Raw genomic sequence first — 20,208 nt, forward strand, 5'->3', positions numbered from 1 at the left:
CAAATAGAACATTTCAATATATATTTGCTATTTATTGAATTGCTCTACTGTTTCTCTGCTTCAGCCAACCAATCACAAGTTACATGAGGACAGACTTGTAACCCTGGTTACCAAAATAATGGATGCAAACATGCTTTTAGTGCAAACAATGATATTTTCCCAACCTACTCAACTCCTTTTGGTGCCTAAACCGAACCAAAGAACAAAAACAAAAGTCAAGTCTGATAATTGTTGTATAGGAATGTAATATTTGAGACAGGTTTGCATATTCTCTGGGGTTCCACCAGTACCACAGAATGGGATTTTGTTCATATGCCTTTATGTTATATCAGAGCATCTGTTTGCTCTGCATGAACAACAGTCAGCATCACAAGAACTTTCTTTTATTTAGTTCTTTAATCTGGTCTGTCTTTAACATCAGCAAACCAGAAGGTTCACCGAATCAGTACAGTTTATTAAAAAAACACATGAGGAAGCCCTGAAGAAACTTTTTTTCTTTTTTACACGTGTACCTGCCCACAAAAAACACTAATAAACAAACAAACAAACCAAAACCTCCCGAAGTGTCCAGAATCAGGAGATGGCATTAGCTTTGAGTCGTAGCGTCAGCTGTAGCTTTATCAAAAATATCTCGGCAGGCCGAGCCGCTCTGGAGGCAGAAATAACACTTTTATTTTGGCGATGTTATTGTTATTTGAAGCATTGTTCCTCCTTACAAATGAACAGTTGAATGATATAGAACAACATTTAGCATTTAACTGTGACGTTGGCGTTCAGCAGAAGTACAACGATTCGGCTTAATTCTTAATTAAAGAAGTCGGATTTATTTTCTTAAATCTACTTCTTTATGTGAAAGTCAGGACATTGCAATGAAGGCAAGTTAACCAGTGTTAAAAAGCTCCACACAGGATGACTCCGTGATGTTTGTAAGTTTATTAGACTAACTATGCAAACTCTAAGTTATATCTTTCTTAGTTTAATTTGGCTGTATGTGTCACTAGGAGCTCACATCTCAGCCACTGCCCTGTTTGCTGCCATTTATATCCCCTTAATCAAATCTGATATGAGTCATTTTGTTGATATGTTGGATATAGCTGATATATGTATGTAAATACAATAAAAAGTCTTACAAGTTTATTTTAAAATGCTGCAATTGCAGCTAACATGTTGTAGTTTTTATGCTTACGTCCTGATGTTGAAATTTGCAAATGGTTAAAACTCAATGAATTCCATTTGTTTCAAAATGCAATGGTCCTAGCAGCTGTCCATCCATCCATCCATCCATCCATCCATCCATCCATCCATCCATCCATCCCATTGGGTCGTTCCAGAATTGGAGGACAGTTTAAGTCCCATCCATCCATCATCTATACACCGTTGAATCATCACTAGGGTAACAGGGAGACTGGAGTCTATCCCAGCTGACTTAGGGTGAAGGTAGGGGACACCTGGACAGGTAACAGTCTGTCACAGGGCTACATGTACAGACAGGCAATCACACTCACATGCACACCTACGGACAATTTAAAATCATTAATTAACCTCAGCATGTTTTTGGACTGTGGGAGGAAGCCGGAGAACCCGGAGAAAACCCACACATGTACAGGGAGAACATGCAAACTCTATGCAGAAAGAACCTGGGAAGGCCGGGATGCAAACCAGGAATGTTCTAGCTGCAAGGTGAAAGTGTTAACCACCAAGCCACTGTGCAGCCCGCAGTTTTAGCAGTATAATTTATAATTTTTCAGTTATGTTAGCAGTTTTGTAGCTGCTATATCTATTTACTACAACTGATGATTTTATTATTTTTGCCTCCAGAGCAGCTCAGACTCTAAAATGTCCTTGTCCCTCATAGCTCCAGTTCAGCTCGCTTGTATAAATCCGTAAATTGTCCCGGAAGTTTGGCGCCCTCCTTTCTGTCACATCATCTGAGTTCTCGGCATGGAGTCCTGCTGGTGTCCGGGGTACCAGTGTCCAAAATTGTTCATGTACCCTCCCGAGTGCACCGGCGTGCCTTTGGCGGCCATGCTGATGTCCCACAGGGAGCACGGCGAGGAGGAGGACGGCGGTGGGGGAGCGAGGTGGTCCCCCTCTGGTCCACAGGGCCCGTTCTTCATGATCTTCTTATATTTGGATCGCTTGTTTTGGAACCATATTTTCACCTGAAGAATAGAAAAAAGGAACGAGTTACTCAAACTGTGGCCCTGAAACTTCATCAGGACACACTTTTAACTGAATTTTACTGTGTTTTACGTCATCGGTTGCTGAAAAACTCCTTTAACTAGAACTGGCAATTCCTGGGGAGACTGCAGGTGTGATTGCTGCAGTTGGTTGTACAGGAGGAACTGCAAACCGCAAGATTCAAAGACAACCAACACAACCACCTGAGCCACTGTCACCACATGTCAGTTTGGGAACCATGTTTCCCTTTATCAGGCAAGTGATCATATTTGGTAACTTCCGCACACATTAAACATAGCATTGCTGGCTTTCCACCCAGCCAATCAGCGAAGATCACTCTATGTTACATCACACTACATCGTGGCATCTGACCAATCAGCAGAGGCCTGGAACGTATCAAACTTTCTCTCGTCTCTAAAGTTGGAAAAAGACAGACTTGTGGCTTGATCCTTTTCCATATTTGTGGTCGAAACGTCAGAACTAACCATGGTTAGCTGCCGAAACTCACAAATTAAATTATTATGGTTGAGCATTTCTGCTAAATGATGATATATACATTTCTTGGAATGTTTTTTTTTTTTTGTGCCACTAACGGTCAAGGAACTATATATGGTAACTTCATTGACCTTGAATTTTAACATGAAAATTAAAAATTTTGGAAAATGGGACAAAAGTAAAAAAGTCTTATGTCCTCCAGTAACACTCTAGGGTTGAAATTTTGAAGTTCAAAGTATTTCAGTGAGTGAACTTTAAAGGGTTTTGAAATTACTGTACACCAAACATGTACATAATAACAATAATAACGAAGAGTCACACTAACAAAGAGGCCAACAACACATCATGAAACTGCATTATGTGGTGTTGTTCTTCACCTACTGGGCTGCTCTTTTCCAACCATTACCATCAATTAAAGCTATGATAAAACATACATTTACACTAGTTTTTCCACAACTGAAGGATAAAATATGTGAATAACTCAAAGAAAAGGTTGGGTTATTGTAGTCTTTTTCAACTACTTGCATCATCTTCAGAAATCCTTTTGCATTCTGTGTTCCAGTAGAGTCATGACTGACAGTATTGTTAACTGACAGTATTGTTAACTGACAGTATTGTTAACTGACAGTATTGTTAACTGACAGTATTGTTAACTGACAGTATTGTTAACTGACAGTATTGGTTACCTATGATTATTGATTCCTAAATCTCTGGCAGTGAATCTAACATTGCCAGTTCTGACATCTCTGCCAGTAAGGTGAGCAAACATTTCTGGTTCTTTAACCTCTGGAAGCAACTAACGTTACCGGTTCTTTTGTTTCTGGCAGCATTGTTACCGTTTGTTTCCGACTCTTAAAAGGAATCATTCATGCGGTGAACGCATCCATCCATTACAACAAGAAAGCTGTAAACCACGTAACTAAACGACGCCTTACCAAAGAAAAATTTTGGTGGCAAATTCATGTACAATTTGCAGCAAAGACATTAGCTCATTAAAAAAAAACTTTGTTATGAGTGTGCCAGTGTTGGACAACAGTGACCAATTTAAGGCAACATTCTGCCAGATTGCAGTAAACATTTCCACCAGTGGTTCACCACAGTTTGCCACTAGAGCTAAACTTCTAGTAAACTTCCGGTAACAAATTTGCCCTCAGCGACAAACATGTCACTTCATGTTTGGCATCAATAGAGCTATGGGAAGTAACGGTACCATTTATAGTTTCTGGTAGTTGTTTGGAAATGTTGCAGAAAAATGTCCCTGCTACTTTCAAGGTGCAGAGGTTTGTGTTGTCCAATCACAACATGGAAGCTGTGAGTTCAGGCCTGCTGCTTGGCTGTCAATGCTGTACCTGCAATATAAACTGTCCATAGGTATGAATGTGAGCATCAATAGTCGTCTGATTCTCTGTTTCCCTTCAGTGGACTGGTGACTTATCGCCCAGTATCTGCTGGGATGGTATCCAACCACCTCTGATCCTCAGAGGTATACCGTGTTACGCTAATGGATGAACTTTACCACAATGTTAGTCAGAAGCCCCCACAAGTTTTCCTTAAAACTAGTTTGCATTCAAAAATATCACTTTGCTGCAAAATTCGCAACCAAAACCATTTTCCAGAAACAAAATCTGCATATGAAAATATGACCTTGCTGCAAACGTGCGGCTACATTACCAACAGTTAACCATGACTGTTTGCCTGATATAGAACATTTTTAAAGGGCATTTCTATTAAAAAGGAAACTCATGTTAACACACCATTACCAAGAAGTGTACAATGTCTGAATGGAACATTATTTTCTGCTAACAGACATTTATACAATCAGCTATCAGAGGCATGAGGACAGGATTAATGTTAGCTGTCAGTTATTTAAGTAGTGTTAAAGGTGATAATGGGATATGTGCAATAGTGGTAAAGGGACACGTATAGGGTAATTATGTGTAATGTAGACCTTGATATGTGCAACAGTGACAATGGGAAATGTGCAATCCAATTGTGTGTAATAGTGTCAGAGGGATACATGTAGTGGAATCTGATGTTCTAGAGACAGAGGGATAAGTGTAGTACAGCAATGTGCAATAATGATAGAGGGATATGTGCAATATGACCATGTGTAAATGTAATTAATTACTGCTTTTATTTGTTCTGTCCACTATGTGTTATCACTTGTTGCTTATTTTTCTTTTTTGTTTGTCTTTGTCCAGTTATGGTTTTATGTTATTTGTAATTTCTTTATCTTTGATCTGCCAATGGGACTTGAGATAGAAACTGTCCAGACAGCTACAATCTCTCGTATTTACGTGGAAATGTACATTAATACCAACTATCCCATTTTAAAAATAAAATAAACAAATAAACATACAAATTCTGCTATATGCTAGCTTTAGGCCTAGCAGCTCCATGGAAGTTAAAGCCTAAAAGTGAGCAGAATTTTAGTGAACATTAATGCAGCTTATATAAAATGGTGAAAACATTTAAAAGACATTTTAGCAAAAGAGGGAGCTATAATACATATTAAAACAAACATAAAACAATACAATACAATGAAAGAGTATGTGGTCATACTGATAAGAATGTCAGTAAAAGTAATACGTGTACACTACCAGTCAAACGTTTGGACACACCTTCTCATTCAATGCTTTTTATTTATTTGCATTATTTTCTACATTGTAGATTAATAATGAAAATTAACACTTTTTTGTTCACAACATAATTCCATGTGCATTCTTTTATAGTTTTGATGTCTTCAGTATTAATCTACAATGTAGAAAATAATTTAAAAAAAACCATTGAATGAGAAGATGTGTCCAAGCTTGTGACCTGCAGTGTTTGTATATATGAAGTCAGTGGTTTTAAAACTTAAGAGCTTAACAAGCTGATGGTAATAATTTAACAGCTTAGTATTGTCAGATACTAAACCTGAAGCTAAAAAACAGCACACAGTTATTTCTGCAGACTAATGGTTTGTAGTCTAAAGTCCTATAGAAGGGTAAATATATGATATATGGATGAGTTATTAAGTGTTTAATGGAATACTTGTAAGATATAATTCAAAGAATCCACCACTGATGTTCAGAATCATACAATTTTAATGTTAAATTATTAAAAATGTGCTGATTCTCCATATACAGGCCCATAGTAAGAACAATAAGCATATGTATTGACAGTACAGACACAATAAATATAGAATATCTCAAAATACTGAGCTGAATTTCGCTTCAATAAATGTTCTGTGGTTAGAGATGAATCAGTCGTGTTGGTGTAGATACAAATGGTATGATCGCTGTTTCAACTGTGTTTGCAAATTGAGCATCAAATTACACAAATATGCCTCTCGGGCAAACTGTCAGCTTCAGCGGGGAATGAATGGATCATAAATCGTACAGTCAGTGAAGGTTAATTTTGTCTGAAACAGATTTTAACTTCGCCGTAAAGAAGAAAAAAACAAACGCCCACGGACTGGTGTCGCTCAGAGAAAAAGCTCTGGCAAGTAGTGGAGGAGAAAAAGATGAAAGTCCAATGAAAAGAGGAGAAAACAAAAGAAGAGAAAACAGTCTTGGCCCTCAAATTGTTTTCTCCTCCATCCTGGGGATTATTACCCCAGGAGTTTATGGGAATTTATGAAAATGGTTGATGTGGTTTCATGGAAGATATTTTATTGAATAAAAAAATCAAATTTCAGGCTGCTTTAATTGACTCTGAATATGTGGAAAAAATGATCCCTTTACCCAGTAATCATAAAGGCACTCAGCTTTCACACCCAAGAAGTCATGGAGAGCAAAATGTGACGTTTAATTTGATCTCTATTGTTCCAGTGTATCTGCTGACGTCAATCAGCGCCTGTTAGACGTTAGCATGGATAGTGGCACATATATAAAACGAAACCGTCACTCCATAAATATGCAATACCACTGTAATTAAAGCCCATAATGACTCAACACTTTAAACTATAGCCTCACGATTTATACCATATTTGGTCAATTCTACTAATATTAAAAATCATATCAGAAATCTGTAGTTCTCATTATAGTTGTACGGCTAAGTTCCTTCTTTGTAATAATCTATATATGAAAGTAATAAAAGTGACAGCCACCAAACCGCAGTGCCTCCAATATAATAATTACCTGAAGTGGTGTACCGCTGTGGATGAAAACCCAAAGTGAGTATATGGAGCGTAGCTTATGAGGCCAGGAGTCAATCAACAGCACGTTAACTTAATGCAGCCTCACTGAGAGGATTTCTTCTGTAATTATTGGTTTCATATTCCAGCAGCAACATGGAGTTGACAGCTTCCCTGAGAGCGTGGCTAATGACACCGACATGAAGGGAGGAGGGTGGCGGAGAGGCAGGCCAGGTGCCACCGACACAGACAGTGTGTGTCAACATTAATGCATTAAACCAGCAAATCTCTGCATATTCCTGGATTCTTGGCCAAAAAGTTGATCAGAGGTTTTTTTCAGAGATCTTCCGTGCTGTATAAGCAGCATGAGATGGTTAGATATCAAGAAAGTTTCAGGGAAAAACATCAGAACTGTGCTACGTGCCGTTTCTCAGCTGCATCTGGGAACATTAGCCATTTGGATGGAAGGCGGTCAGCGGTTGGCTGGCAGCCTAATGGCATGGAGGCGGGAATGGCGATGTGGTGTACGATCACTATCTTCAAATGTGTGTGTGTTTATGTTTCCATCTGTATATGAAAATGCACACATGAGCTACATATGTAGATGCATGAGTGTGGACTAAAGTGCACCCATGTATGTGAGGAATGTGCACAGTACACAATACATAAAGCACGTAAACACACCGCGCTAATTACAGCTGACTGTACGTCTCAGTACAAGCTGTTCTGCGTCTTCGTCTATTAACTAGGTCACCAACAGAAGAGAGGCGACGGAGATGTTTTACATTTTAAATATACTGTACCATTCTGGCCACAAATAGATAGTAAATACACAACTGTTCAAAAGTTTGGGGTCACTCAGGCAAAAACTCCCACTTTTATCCATGTGCTAACATAACTGCACAAGGGTTTTCTAATCATCAATGAGCCTTTCAACACCATTAGCTAACACAATGTAGCATTAGAACACAGGATTGATGGTTGCTGGAAATGTTCCTCTGTACCTCTATGGAGATATTCCATTAAAAATCAGCTGTTTCCAGCTACAATAGTCATTTACCACATTAACAATGTCTACACTGGATTAATATAATGTTATCTTCATTGAAAAAAACTGCTTTTCTTTCAAAAATAAGAACATTTCTAAGCGACCCCAAACTTTTGAATGATAGTGTATATTTACAACAATGATTTTTAACGCAGTTTTAATGCAATCAATGTAGGTGATCGGTTGTCTGAAAAGCAGCTGCAGAGAACATTTGGCTGTGGTTTTATGTCTTCTATTTCAAAGCTTAAGGAAGTCTATCAGACTAACCTGCATGTTAGTGGTAACCAATGCGTTAAAATGTGACACCAGGGGGTCCTGACAAAGCATCCATATGTGATGACTTTGGACTAAGACCTCCCAGTAAGTCCAGTTTTATCAGAACCAACACAATAAACCGATGGAGCAACAACCATGAAGCCCAAGTTATAATTAAAAGTATTTTTAATTTAAAGTTATAGTTAATTATTTAGTGTTAAGGTAAGAAAATTAAACGGCTGCCTGGAATGAATAGCTCAACATTTTTGGAATACGCAGTTAAATATAAGGCTACATCCAGCTGCTGGTTGCCAGGTTACCAGCACCTCTAAAGCACATTAATTTACATGTCATATCTTGCTTGTTTAAGCTATGCAGAAGCCATGTTGCAAAAGAAACTGTCACTTACTCCAACGCTGCATCTGAAAAGCACCAGCTTGCTCTGTTACTCCAACCCTGTCTTCAACAAACATTCTACTCAGCTAAATTGAATTCTCAATTATGTTGTGAAAGAAACACACGCTGTTACAAAAAGGTAAGGGTGTGACGCAGTAGGAAAGGCTTGAGTCATTGCCATCAGCTATACTGTAAATGTTACAGACAACACTATTTTTTGTTCCACTGCAGATATAAGTATTCAGTACAGATATAGTTACAGATTTACATATCAGTATTTGGACAATAAAAACATCCAGATCAAGTGGCAGACTGTAAAAGTTTAAATAGGGAGTGATTTCAAAGTAAAACGTCCTGCAAATGCTGAGCTTTAAGAACCATGTAGGGTTGCTATATGCACCTGATTTGGTTTTCAGCCCATTAAATGACCAGTTATGTAAAAATCTCCACCGGAGACAAAATGGAACCTTGGAACACGTGGCAAAAGTAGCAATCATGATCCTTTCCCCAACCTAACCGAGTAACTTTGGTCCAGATAAGCAGAGAGTCAAAAAACAGCAAGTGAAAAGTCAAACCAAGACTGAAGTCAAATAACAAAACTATTAATTATTTAGGTCCAAGATACAATTTGAACTCAAGTCTTCTGAATAAAGGATAAATATCCTCACTTCCAAGCCTCCAAATATGGACTTTAGTTCTTTTTGTAGGCATCAATTGTGGCGTCACTGCCATTAAATGTAGTGATAGCAGGATATTAAGCCTACTAGCAGTAGGAAGAACAGGTCCCTGCTTGTCTGCTGACACCTATTAAACGGTATAACATCCAAATTGGGGGCTATATGGTAATATAAAAGGTCTCTCCTGTAAATTTTCTGTTATTTCTTAAAAGCGATGCCTTTAAACTTAATTCACATAGATGTAATTGCAGTCTTTATCCTAAGACCACAAAAATGTGCCTCCATTCCTGAAACTGACGTCATATTTATTAATTGCACTCTAATATCAGCTGAATACTGTAAAGGTTGTGATAAAGTTAGATAAACCCACTTTGTCTAATCCAAAACATCTGAAAGAATAGAGAAAGGGCACCAGAAAAACAGCATGCTTCTGCAGTGAGCACACTAAGGAAGCATAGTGAGTACGACTTGCAGCAGACCACAATGAAAACCACTTTTGCCGCTATGAAAGGCGAAGGCAAATGAATGGATCATCTCTTACTCCCAGTGTAAACATAGCTGCAGCGGTTAATTCATCTGGGATTAGGACAGTTCAGCTGATGACATGGGCTGCTCATGTATACTCAGTACACACACTCACATGCAGCTATCACATTTCAAATGAGGTATTCCCAAACACTCCTATCTAATGTTTCCCCAGTAGGACACCTGCTCGCTACTCCAGCCTTTATTTTTCACCTCCCTGACATGTGTAATGTATCTGAGGTAATCCTACACACAGAGTACTACAAGCCTACATGTGTCATAAACCCCTTTATCTGCTCGCAGTAAGATGTTGCTACATGTCCAGCGTTATCATTTCCTGCTGTTGCCTCGTGAAGAACAATAACTATAATTACAGTCACAACGATTAGACCAGAAGTAACGGCATCCTGGCATGCCAAGTCAATTTGTCCACAGTCTGCATTCAGGATAGGTTATTTGCCAGAAAAATGTTTCCCATGTTCCAAGTCTGACCTGGTCCTCACAAGAGCTAAAAGCAGTTTACAATGCTAACGACACTAGCTAGCTTATGTGATAGCTGCTTATGCATTTAGGCATGCTAATGCAATTTTTCTATGGTCTACATATAAAATATGTGGAATTTTGATAGGAATAGACATCCTATTATTTAAAAATCTTACCTGTTCTTTTGAAGAGGAAAAACTGTTTACAAAATTTTGGAATGAACTCACTTTGTGCTAATGACACTAACCCGAAGCTAGCTGATGCAATAGCTACCGCTAGCCGAGCTAAAGCTTAAACATAAATTTAGGTATTTATCTTTTAACTGTAGATGAGAAATATGTATTTTGACAAACTCCTGTGTTGGTAATTCAGTTTGTTTTCCAGCTTAGCTACAAGTGGTAGCAGCTAAATCATTTCATAATGCAGCAACACAATTGCTAATCTTCTGCTAAAGGTTAGCCTGGTTCTGATTAGCTGTCCTCACAACTTTTGCCTAAATGACCTTTAATGGATTTAGATATATGCAATTGAAAATTAATTTAATAATACATTATTTTTAGCTTATTTAATTTATTTAAAAAATATATTACCTATTAACTAATAAAACTAGTCAAATGCATTTCTGAATGACCAGTTAGGAAAACTTGCTCAATACTGTTCCAAATTAAACCTTACAAATTCACATTGTTTGTGATATCTACAAATCAGACGTTACGTTAAGGAAAAGCTGACCCACTCTGAATAAACCAGACCACCCATCCTTTTTATGAACATCTGTTGCTTTCTCCAAAGTCCAAACATTTGCCACTCCTGACTTATCAGCCGTCATACAAGAAGTCAGCTACACTGGTTAGAATTCAGAGGTATCAACAGATTTATGGGAAGACACAGTATAGATTGACAAGCTCTATTAGTCCAAAACAAAAATCCACGATTTCCCATCAGTCCTCTTAGTGTTGCTCTGCTGAAGGTTCACCAGCACATCTTTTTTCTTCTACTTTCAGCTCGACACTGTGTAACTTTTGGACAACAATTTTCAAATGTCTCTCAGAACTGTCTGTTCCAGAGATACTGAACCCAGCCACAACCTGACAATCTCTGGATGCTTTGCAGAGATTTTGTAACTTTCATTTGATGTGCAGATTGCTTTGCATTGAGGAATGGTGGTTGCTAAGAAACGTGTTCCTCTGACCTGGAAAATCCAGCACTCCACCCAGATCTGCACACTGGCTTAAGGAGATGTTGTCTGTTAAACAGATGGAAAGACTGCATCTGTAGAAACCCAATAACAGCACAAATTTGAGAGAATATGGGGTTTTTGGTGCATCGGCACTATATATAAGGACGTAGAGTTATCTAGAATGGGTGTGGAGCACAGCTTGGCTGATTCATCGCCACTCTCAAGATGTTAATATTGTAAAAGGCGGTTGCTTTGTTGACTCCTTTAGGCTTTTTTTTCTCTTTTAGTTAATTTTTATTTTAGTTAATTTTGATTTAATTTATATTATTTTGTTTTATGAAAACTGTAAATAAAAAAACTTTATTCCCTAAAAAAACACATTATGTTAGATAATGGAGATAACTCACCGCGCATTTTGTGACGACTTTTTGATGTGCCTATATTTATCTAGGGTCAATGGTTTTCCATTACCTTGGCAGAAAAATAATCTGATTACTCCACACTGCCTTTATGGACCAGTCTGTAGGTGAAGTATTTTATGAAATAAATGAGGCGGACATTGCTAATGATGCGATCTGTGTATTTTTCTGCTTATAATTAATAATCCCACATTGGTAATTTACATTTTTAAAGAAACAGCCCTCAAATCATGTATTCCCTTCTTTTCTAATATATTAAAAAGGCTCAGGAAAAGAGAAAAACAGTCTGTCAAATAAGCCAATCAACAAAAAATAGTGTTCTCAGCCAACTAACACAAACATAAAAATGCCTGAGAGCAATTTTATTTTGAAAAAACTGTCTCAACTGGGGTTAAAGCCCTTTTTAAACAGGTTTGTCATTCCTAAATGGTAAACAAGAACTAGAAAAAAGTAAAGTGCAATATCTGCTGGTCACTAGGGGATTGTTTGAAGGTTTAGAACAATAAATATTGAAGCTTTCATCAACTGTATAAAAGCTGAACTACTCTGAATACTCAGATAAGTTTCGCCAACAATATTTATAGAAAAATACTGTGGATTATTAATAAAATCCAGTGTAGAATGACCTTGAGGCTACAAAACATGATCCAGTGTTGGTTTACCGACGTCACACGACAGACAAAATGGCTGCCATGAAGCGTTGCTGCATGACTGTGTGTCGGAGAGAAAGAAAATACACAAATACAAAGTTCTGAGAGGAAACGATGAACCAAATTTTAACCTCGACACAAATGTACTCAGACTACAGCACAACCTCTGTGATTTACGCTGCTTCCTGGCCGTGGATCTCATGACATAAACTAAACTCGTCGTGACAACTTTATCTTAGTAAATGTCAGCATATAATTACACTTGGAGGAACGTTGTTAGGAAGAACGCTCCGGTGGCTGTTGGGGCTTTTATTGAAATGTGAGAATGAACAAAGAAAATAATCAGAAGGTGTGACGGATTGGAGTTGAATCTAATTTCATGTTAAGTGTTTCACTCACACCCTCAATTAGGGAAATTTCATATTAGTGTTTCCTAATCTTAGTCATAAGAGATATTAAGGTTGTTATTTTTTTTTAACCCTCATGTTGTCTTGTGGGTCAAATTGACCCGTTTTAAAGTTTGAAAAGGTGGGGGGAAAAAAAGAGATTTTCACAGTGAAACTTCTGATGTCCACATTTACAATATTTTTAGGAAATTTTTGAACATTTTTTGGTGGGGAAAAAAAGAAATGTTAAAAATGTTTCTGAAGAACATTCACCAAAAAAATCAACCAAAATCCAGTGAATTTCGCTGGATTTTGGTTGATTTTTGGGGGGGAATGTTTTTAAAGAAAATATGAGAAGTTTTACTTAAGTAATCACTTTAGATGTTTTATGGAATTTTTTAGAAGATTTTTACTCACTTGTTGAAAATATTTATAGGACTTTTCTTGCCAAATTTGAGGGATTTAAAAAAAAATGTTTAAGGGAAACTTTTAAGGAATTATTGGAATTTTCTTCCTGAAGGTTTTGCAAATTTTCAGAAATTAAGGGAATTTGTTTTGCTGAATTTTTGGATTTTTTTCTGACAAGGAAACAATATTTTTTGGTGCCTGTAAATGAACACAACAGGAGTTTTAAATGCCTCATATTAAGATAGAATATTCTTATTTTTTTAGTCCCTTTGTAGCTGTATTTGTTGTTTATCTGAATGTGTTAGAGTAGCTAAACCTGACTCTTACCTGGGTCTGCGTCAGGCCCAGTTTGGCGGCCAGGTCAGCCCTCTCAGGCAGGGCGAGGTACTGGGTTTGCTGGAAGCGCTGGTTGAGGGCCTGGAGCTGCAGGCTGGAGTAGATGGTGCGAGGCTTCCTGATCTTCTTCCCCTTCCCGTTCAGCCTCACCTCCCCGTTCTCGATCACCGCCGTGGGCTTCTCGTGCTCTAAAAGACGAGGGAGGGAGGGAGGGAGAAGAGGAGTTTTACTGAGATGAATATCAACGCTGGGGACAAAAACTGGCCCTTTTGATGAGTACTATACACAACAACACTAAAAGTAAAGTGCATTAATATATTATGGAGGGTTAAAGCAGAAATTCAGTGAGCAGACCTGGATTTGTACTACAGTCAGGCCTCTTGTAGAGCAGAAAGAAATATATCGAGGACACAGAAACACGTTTGAAATTAATCGTTTTTTTTTTTTTTTAAGGGGAATTTTTTGGTTCAGTAAAGAACATTTTTTGAAAAATAACAGGAAACCTTTTCTTAATCAATTTTACATATTTTAATTACATATTTTTTGTCTAATTTTTTCATAGTAAAAGAATATTCTTGGGCATTTTTAAATTTAAATTTACAGAAAATGTCAAAATAAAATTATTTGGTGAGGGGACAGGGATTGCAGTACTGAATCTGAAGACATAAATAAAGAAATCTGTCATGCTAGAATTAGATAAAACTGCTGAGAAATGAATCTAGCATGGGTCAATATAGCACAGAAACAATACTGGTTTATCCAGCATCTACATATATATATATATATATATATATATATATATATATATATATATATATATATATATATATATATATATATAAAACACAACTAACCTGAAGAACGTATTCATCCACTAACCCACATTAACAGTAACAATGGGACAAACTGGTCAAATTATGTGTTGATACCTTCCCTGCTACATTAACCAACACTGTTAAAAAAAAAAAAAAAACGTGGTTTTTATGGTAAAATTCCAGCAGCTGTGGTTACCAGAATGCTACCGTAAAATTACAGTAAAACATTTTCTACATTTACGGTAAAGAAATGTCTTGTAATTGCTGATTTTAGGGTTTAAAAATGTGCTTCATTCCATATTTTACTGTAAAAAAAGTTTTGATCTTTCTCTCTATATAAAATAAAGTTTGTGTAACTTATAAATATTACAGCATGTTTCCATTATCAGCACAGCAGTTAGTGTATTTAACATTAAATATGTGTATTTTTAGCAAAAATTCCAGTTAAAGCTGTTATAAATGTTAAAGCATATGTCCGTTATTAACACAAAAGTACATCAATTTGACCGGGAACAAACTGTATTTTTTTTACATGTAATAAATGTAGAAATTGTCATGTTACTTGTTATAAATATTGCAGCATGTTTCTGTTATCAGTGCAACAATATGCACATTTAACTGGGACAAACCGTATTCTTTTTGAGAATTAAATGCAAAAATTACAGTACTGTTCTACATATTATGGCATATTTCCATTAAAAACTGTGCAGGAGTCGGGAAACGTATTTTTTCAAGAGAAAAACCATCTAAAAAACACTCTTTCTCCTGATGAACCTATTTACAGTGATTCAGTGTTACATAAATGGCATGCAAAAAAATGACAGTAAAAAACGTTGACAGATCGATCCTCTTTCTTCTCTGCACTCTGGTTTGGTTTACAGTTATTCCACCATACATGCAGCTCAGCCAGGAGGCATTTTCTCCTCTTTTTTTTTTTTTTTTAAAGGAAAGCAATACTCTGTATATGTTCGCCCACGCTGATCTTTGTTATGACATGAGCTCACAGCCTGCAGTGGCAGGAGAGAACAGCTGTGGACAAGCCAAGGCCTCACAAGACGCTCAGATTCTGTAACCGAGCTGCAGCTCCGGCAGCCAGGAGGGATTCGAACCGCCGGCCTGAAGCGTCCCCACCCCAGAGGAGGGGAAAACAATCTCACCGAGAGGGAGAAAACTTGTTAGGGTGTAAATTTCCAGTGAGCACACTGAGTTTTAATCCTCCTATATTGGGGCCCAGGGGTCCATCTATAACAATAAGTAGAAATGTGTTGAGGTGGTCACCAGTCTCTAGGCTCCAAATAGGATATTTAACCAAGGTGAGAAAATAAAGCTTTGTTAATAGGCCAAAGAAAGGAAATAATTCATATCATCTGGGCTGAGTGTGAACAAATATCTCTTTTGTTTCCCAGAACAAGTCATTCATAAACAAAGACTTGTGCTGCATAATATTTTATGTAACAATTTCAATTAGAGCCCAATCAAACTGCCAGAAAAGTCCAATAATGTAAATACAAACAGGCTGATTTAGAAACTGGGAGCTGCGATGTTGGATAAAAACTGTTGATCACAGAGTCGATGAAATGTGTTGATCATGATTTATAGCCGATCATTTTCTGTGCCACCCGTTTGAAATTATGTTTACGGACGTAGAAACTGCTGTCCAATGTGTCTCTAGTCGTCTGGGAATGCACTTTGTTTACAGAAGCACAACTTCATTTAAGTATTATGTCCAGATGAACAGTGAAAACCTGCTCAAAGTGCTGACGTTGGGCTTTCAGAATAGAATAGAATAGTTTTAATGTCATCATACATGGAGGCATGATGAAAATCTAAATAGCTGCCGCTGGATGGTCCATTGAAACAAGCTATGAGTAATAAAATAACAACATTAAATGATAAAATCAAACATTCATATAAAACAAGACTATATGAAAAATGCCAACATGTGCAAGAGGCAAGATTCATACAACATGGGAGGTAAATGAAATGAAATAAGAACCAATAAAATAGAATAAATATGGTCAGGAGTTTGCACTTTCAGCTGTGTTGTTCTGTCAATTATGTGTGGATTTTTAAAATAATTTTTAAAAAATTAGTAAAATTCTCAGTCATTTATTTTAACAGGGTGACAACTTCAAATTATTTTAATTGTTGATTAATCTGTTGATTGGTTTCTTGATTAATTGATCTACAAAATGTCAGAAAATGCCGGAAAATGCCGATCAGCGTTTCCCAAAGCTTAACATGACAAGGAGGAGGAAGGAAAGCAGAAAATAATCCCATTTAAGAAGCTGAAATCAGAGAATTCGCCTTTTTTCTATCTTAAAATTACTAAAACCACTAAAAATACACTAAATAATCATCAATGAATTTAATAATTTATGAAAAAATATATTAAATTGCATTAATAGACATAATAAATATTTTTCAGTACTCACTGCAGCTTTAATTTACAGACTTGAAGTGACAAAGGCACAAAAATTGGTTTGGATTAAATCCCTTACTGTTATTTATTAGAATTTTCTGATGTTTTGTGTGTGTAAATTGAGAAACCATATATTTATAGGCAACTTTGACATTTTTTATGCATTGTTTGGTTCCTGGTGGATTTATATTTTGTAAAATTAACAGAACCAGATGTGTTTGTGCTAAAAAGGAAAGGAGAGCCTGCATGTGGGGCAAAATAATTATAAAAGGTACCAAAGTAATTAACCCAAAGAAATTTACTAAAAAAAAAAAAGAACCCAAATGCATCCGGGTTCCAGATATCAAACATAAAATGAACAAAAGTAAAAAATAAAGAAGGGAAGACAGAAAAACTAAAAATCAGTGTTTGTGTGCAGTTTAGTGTTTCTTTGAATGTATAGAAGGAAATGCAGCATCATTATTAATAATATTTACATTAAAATCCATCTCTCAGCTGCATCTGTTAACAGTTAACGTTACATAAATACTTGCTGACAAACAGCCACTAGTGATGACTCCTCTTCACTGTGGAACATGTTTGAATATGACACATAAAATAGGATGAGGCAAATTGAAAATGTGTTATTGCAGTGTTTTTGTCTGAATTTCTGCTAATGCCACAAGGTCTGCTGATAAAATGTCACCCTCTGTTAGGTTTTACATTTATATTTATATTGTCCTCTGTTGGTTTTATTCTATAAGAGTTGTTCACTGAAGAAGATCAGACAATACAAGCAAAAAAGAAATTACAATCAGAGGTAAAATTATCTCTTTCCTTCAGTGTTCAAGGAATGTCCAAATCTGTAATTCACAGCACATTTAATGCTTAAAACACTGATAGATTTGGTTCCATTCAGATGTTTTCAACTAATTCTCGTAAAAACGGAAACACAGTGGCTGATGATGATGAAGATGAGGATGAGTGTTTTGGGGTTGTTTTTGGAGGGACTGAAGCTCCCGCGGGCCGCTGCGGGACACCACAGGCCCGGTGTCCCACAGTCTGAGCAGGCCTCAAACCCATCTCCTGTCCAACCCCAAAACACACCAAAGCCCACCGTGTGTGGATCCAATTATTGTGCCTTATTACTGTGGCTTATTTTCATGTTTTTTCAGACTATAGATCCACTTAAGGAATTTTAATGGTCTGAATTTCCCCCTCTGTGATCAGACTTGTAATCGTCGTGCGTTATTGATGCATTTAATGACCTCTGTGGCATCAGTTTGATGAAACACAGATTTGTAAATGAAAAAATATATATTAAATTCCTTTATTGTGATGTCTATGTTAAACTTTTCTTTGTCATCTTTCAACACTAGATAAATAAAGTCTGTAATTATTTTAGATCATACTGAGGCCAAAGTAGAAGATTATTTCCCGATTTTTCTTTTGAACTGTGCGTAAACGTACCCGCATCCTCCAGTCTGGTGTGTCCAAGCGCGCCGCTGTGACCCCCGTGCTGGTAGGGCAGGTACGCCCCGGGGTGGTGCGCGCTCACGGGACTGTGGTAGGGCGGGTACCCCAGCGGGCGTCCGTACGAGGATGCACCGGAGGAGAAGGGCCCGTCGTGCTGCGAGGGCCCGACGGCGTGCAGGCCGTGGACCGGGTAGTGGTTGTGGGACAAGCCCGGGGAAGGCTGCTGGTGTCCGGGGTGTCCGGGGTAGCCGTGGCCGCCGAACTCCAGAAACGCCGATTTGGAGGGATCAGTCGGGACCAAAGTGTCCGGTATAGAGCTCATAGTCATCATTGGGGTGAGGGGCAGTGATGTGGAGGGAACAGAGGGGTCAGCTATGGCCTCCGGATGGGGGTCATCATCTGGCAACCCACCATAAAAAAAGAAAAGTCAGCACTTTCACAGGAGTGTTTGTTGCACAAAAACGCTAAAAAAAAACGACACTTTATTCCTGCTCGGTGGAAAAAGCGGGCGTGAAGCGGGTTTAGGTGGGTTTGTCCTCCGCTACATCCCAGCTGAAGGGTCCACAAACGTGACGCTCAGAGTTCAAAACCATTGAGTCCAATAGAGCGAGTCGAGACGCATGGCACCGGAATGCGCACAGCCAAAAACTCCTAACAAAGAAACAGAAAACAAACAGATTTAATATCCTTCGATTCAGACTTTTTTTCTTCTTCTCTCGGTCCTAAAACACTCGGATCGAGGCTGGTTTCCCCCCGTGTTGTGCAGAGTGTCCTGGCAGCGCAGAGCAGAGCAGAGCAGCGCGTCCCTCCCCTCCAGAGCGCACTGTGCGTCTGAACGGGCCCCCGGCTGCCTCCACTTGGCACAAGCAGCGCGCTCATTGGCTGCAGCGCGGCACCGTGTCACACAAATCACAGGCGGCACCGGCGGCGGACCGGCGCAGCACCGGGAGCCTTTTGGCGCAGAACGAGGCCTGAATAATGTCTGAAGAACTCTGAAGTGAAAAGCAAAAATTCATTTTTACGCATTAAAATATTAAAAATGTGACACCGTGGACAAAAATGTGCAGACAGTGATTCCTCTTTTCCTGCAACACAAGACAGTGAGTTTATTAATTAAAATGACTGAGTAGGTTTATAAGTAAACAACCAAACAAACAAAAAGATTAAAAACAATAAAAAAGCAGGAGGAACATTCGTTACATTTACAAGTTATTTTTTGGAGTCTAACATCTGGAGGCCTTAAATTCATGCTCCATTGACATTATTGTACAGAACATTAATTAATCACTCAGTGTGGCATTAAATGTCTGATTTCTCCCCGAAAATGAAATTTAAAATAAATATATATGCTTTTTTTTAAATTTTGTGTGATGAAAACAAAGGCAGCAGGCCGCTTTAGTAAACGGGCGAAATTGTAATTGTTTGCCAACAGCAAAATAAGGCGGATCAGAGCAAATTATTTTCATAAGCTGCTGCTGAAAGGTCGCAGGCCTTATTATCTAAAGTGTGTTTTATCCACACACACTGACCACTGATCCACGGTAATTCAATTTCCTTATTATTGCGCTTTCTGTCATTTTTTTTCTTTTATTCTTTTTTGGCTCCAAATGAATTGAATAAAAACGGCTCGATTTCATGTCAGAGTGGAAAAAGGGAACACACACACACACACTGAACACACCGCCTGTGGTCCCACACGGGGGGACAATTACGACAAACATCGTCCTTCTTGGAGAAACTCAAAACTTGTGATTTTGGCAGAGCAGCAGCTCGGACACTGTAATTTCCCTCAACTCGCGGTCATTACGCTCATCTGCGGTGGAAATCCCGGACTGAGCTGCTGCAACAGAAAACCTCTGCATGCAGAATCATGGAGGATCACAGGAGTGGAAATATTAGATGCAGATAAATCACCTCTGCACAGAAATATGCACGTCATAGTCTGCTATATAAGTGTTTT

At 38.0% G+C, this 20,208-nt stretch overlaps 1 protein-coding gene across 1 annotated transcript; it reads right to left on the reverse strand.

The window, feature by feature from the left end:
* Window positions 1-367: 367 nt before the first annotated feature.
* On the reverse strand, window positions 368-19,085 carry LOC111581746 (homeobox protein Dlx4a-like). The gene is made up of 3 exons (XM_023290050.3): window positions 18,243-19,085; window positions 13,548-13,744; window positions 368-2,162 (listed from the first exon to the last, which is right to left on the reverse strand). Exons 1-3 carry the CDS (start codon window positions 18,577-18,579, stop codon window positions 1,920-1,922), a joined length of 777 nt encoding a protein of 258 aa, XP_023145818.1. The 5' UTR covers window positions 18,580-19,085; the 3' UTR covers window positions 368-1,919.
* Window positions 19,086-20,208: the final 1,123 nt, after the last annotated feature.

The sequence above is a fragment of the Amphiprion ocellaris genome, chromosome 19 (genome assembly GCF_022539595.1).
Source record: "Amphiprion ocellaris isolate individual 3 ecotype Okinawa chromosome 19, ASM2253959v1, whole genome shotgun sequence".
Lineage (NCBI taxonomy): Eukaryota > Metazoa > Chordata > Actinopteri > Pomacentridae > Amphiprion > Amphiprion ocellaris.

Bases quoted from the DNA above. Each gene is read 5' to 3' on its own strand.
- LOC111581746 (XM_023290050.3), bottom strand. From the start codon at position 18,579: ATGATGACTATGAGCTCTATACCGGACACTTTGGTCCCGACTGATCCC. The intron at 13,745-18,242 runs GTACGTTTACGC...CTCGTCTTTTAG, and splicing joins CACCAGACTGGAGGATGCGG to AGCACGAGAAGCCCACGGCG. The intron at 2,163-13,547 runs GTAAGAGTCAGG...TCTATTCTTCAG, and splicing joins TGGGCCTGACGCAGACCCAG to GTGAAAATATGGTTCCAAAA.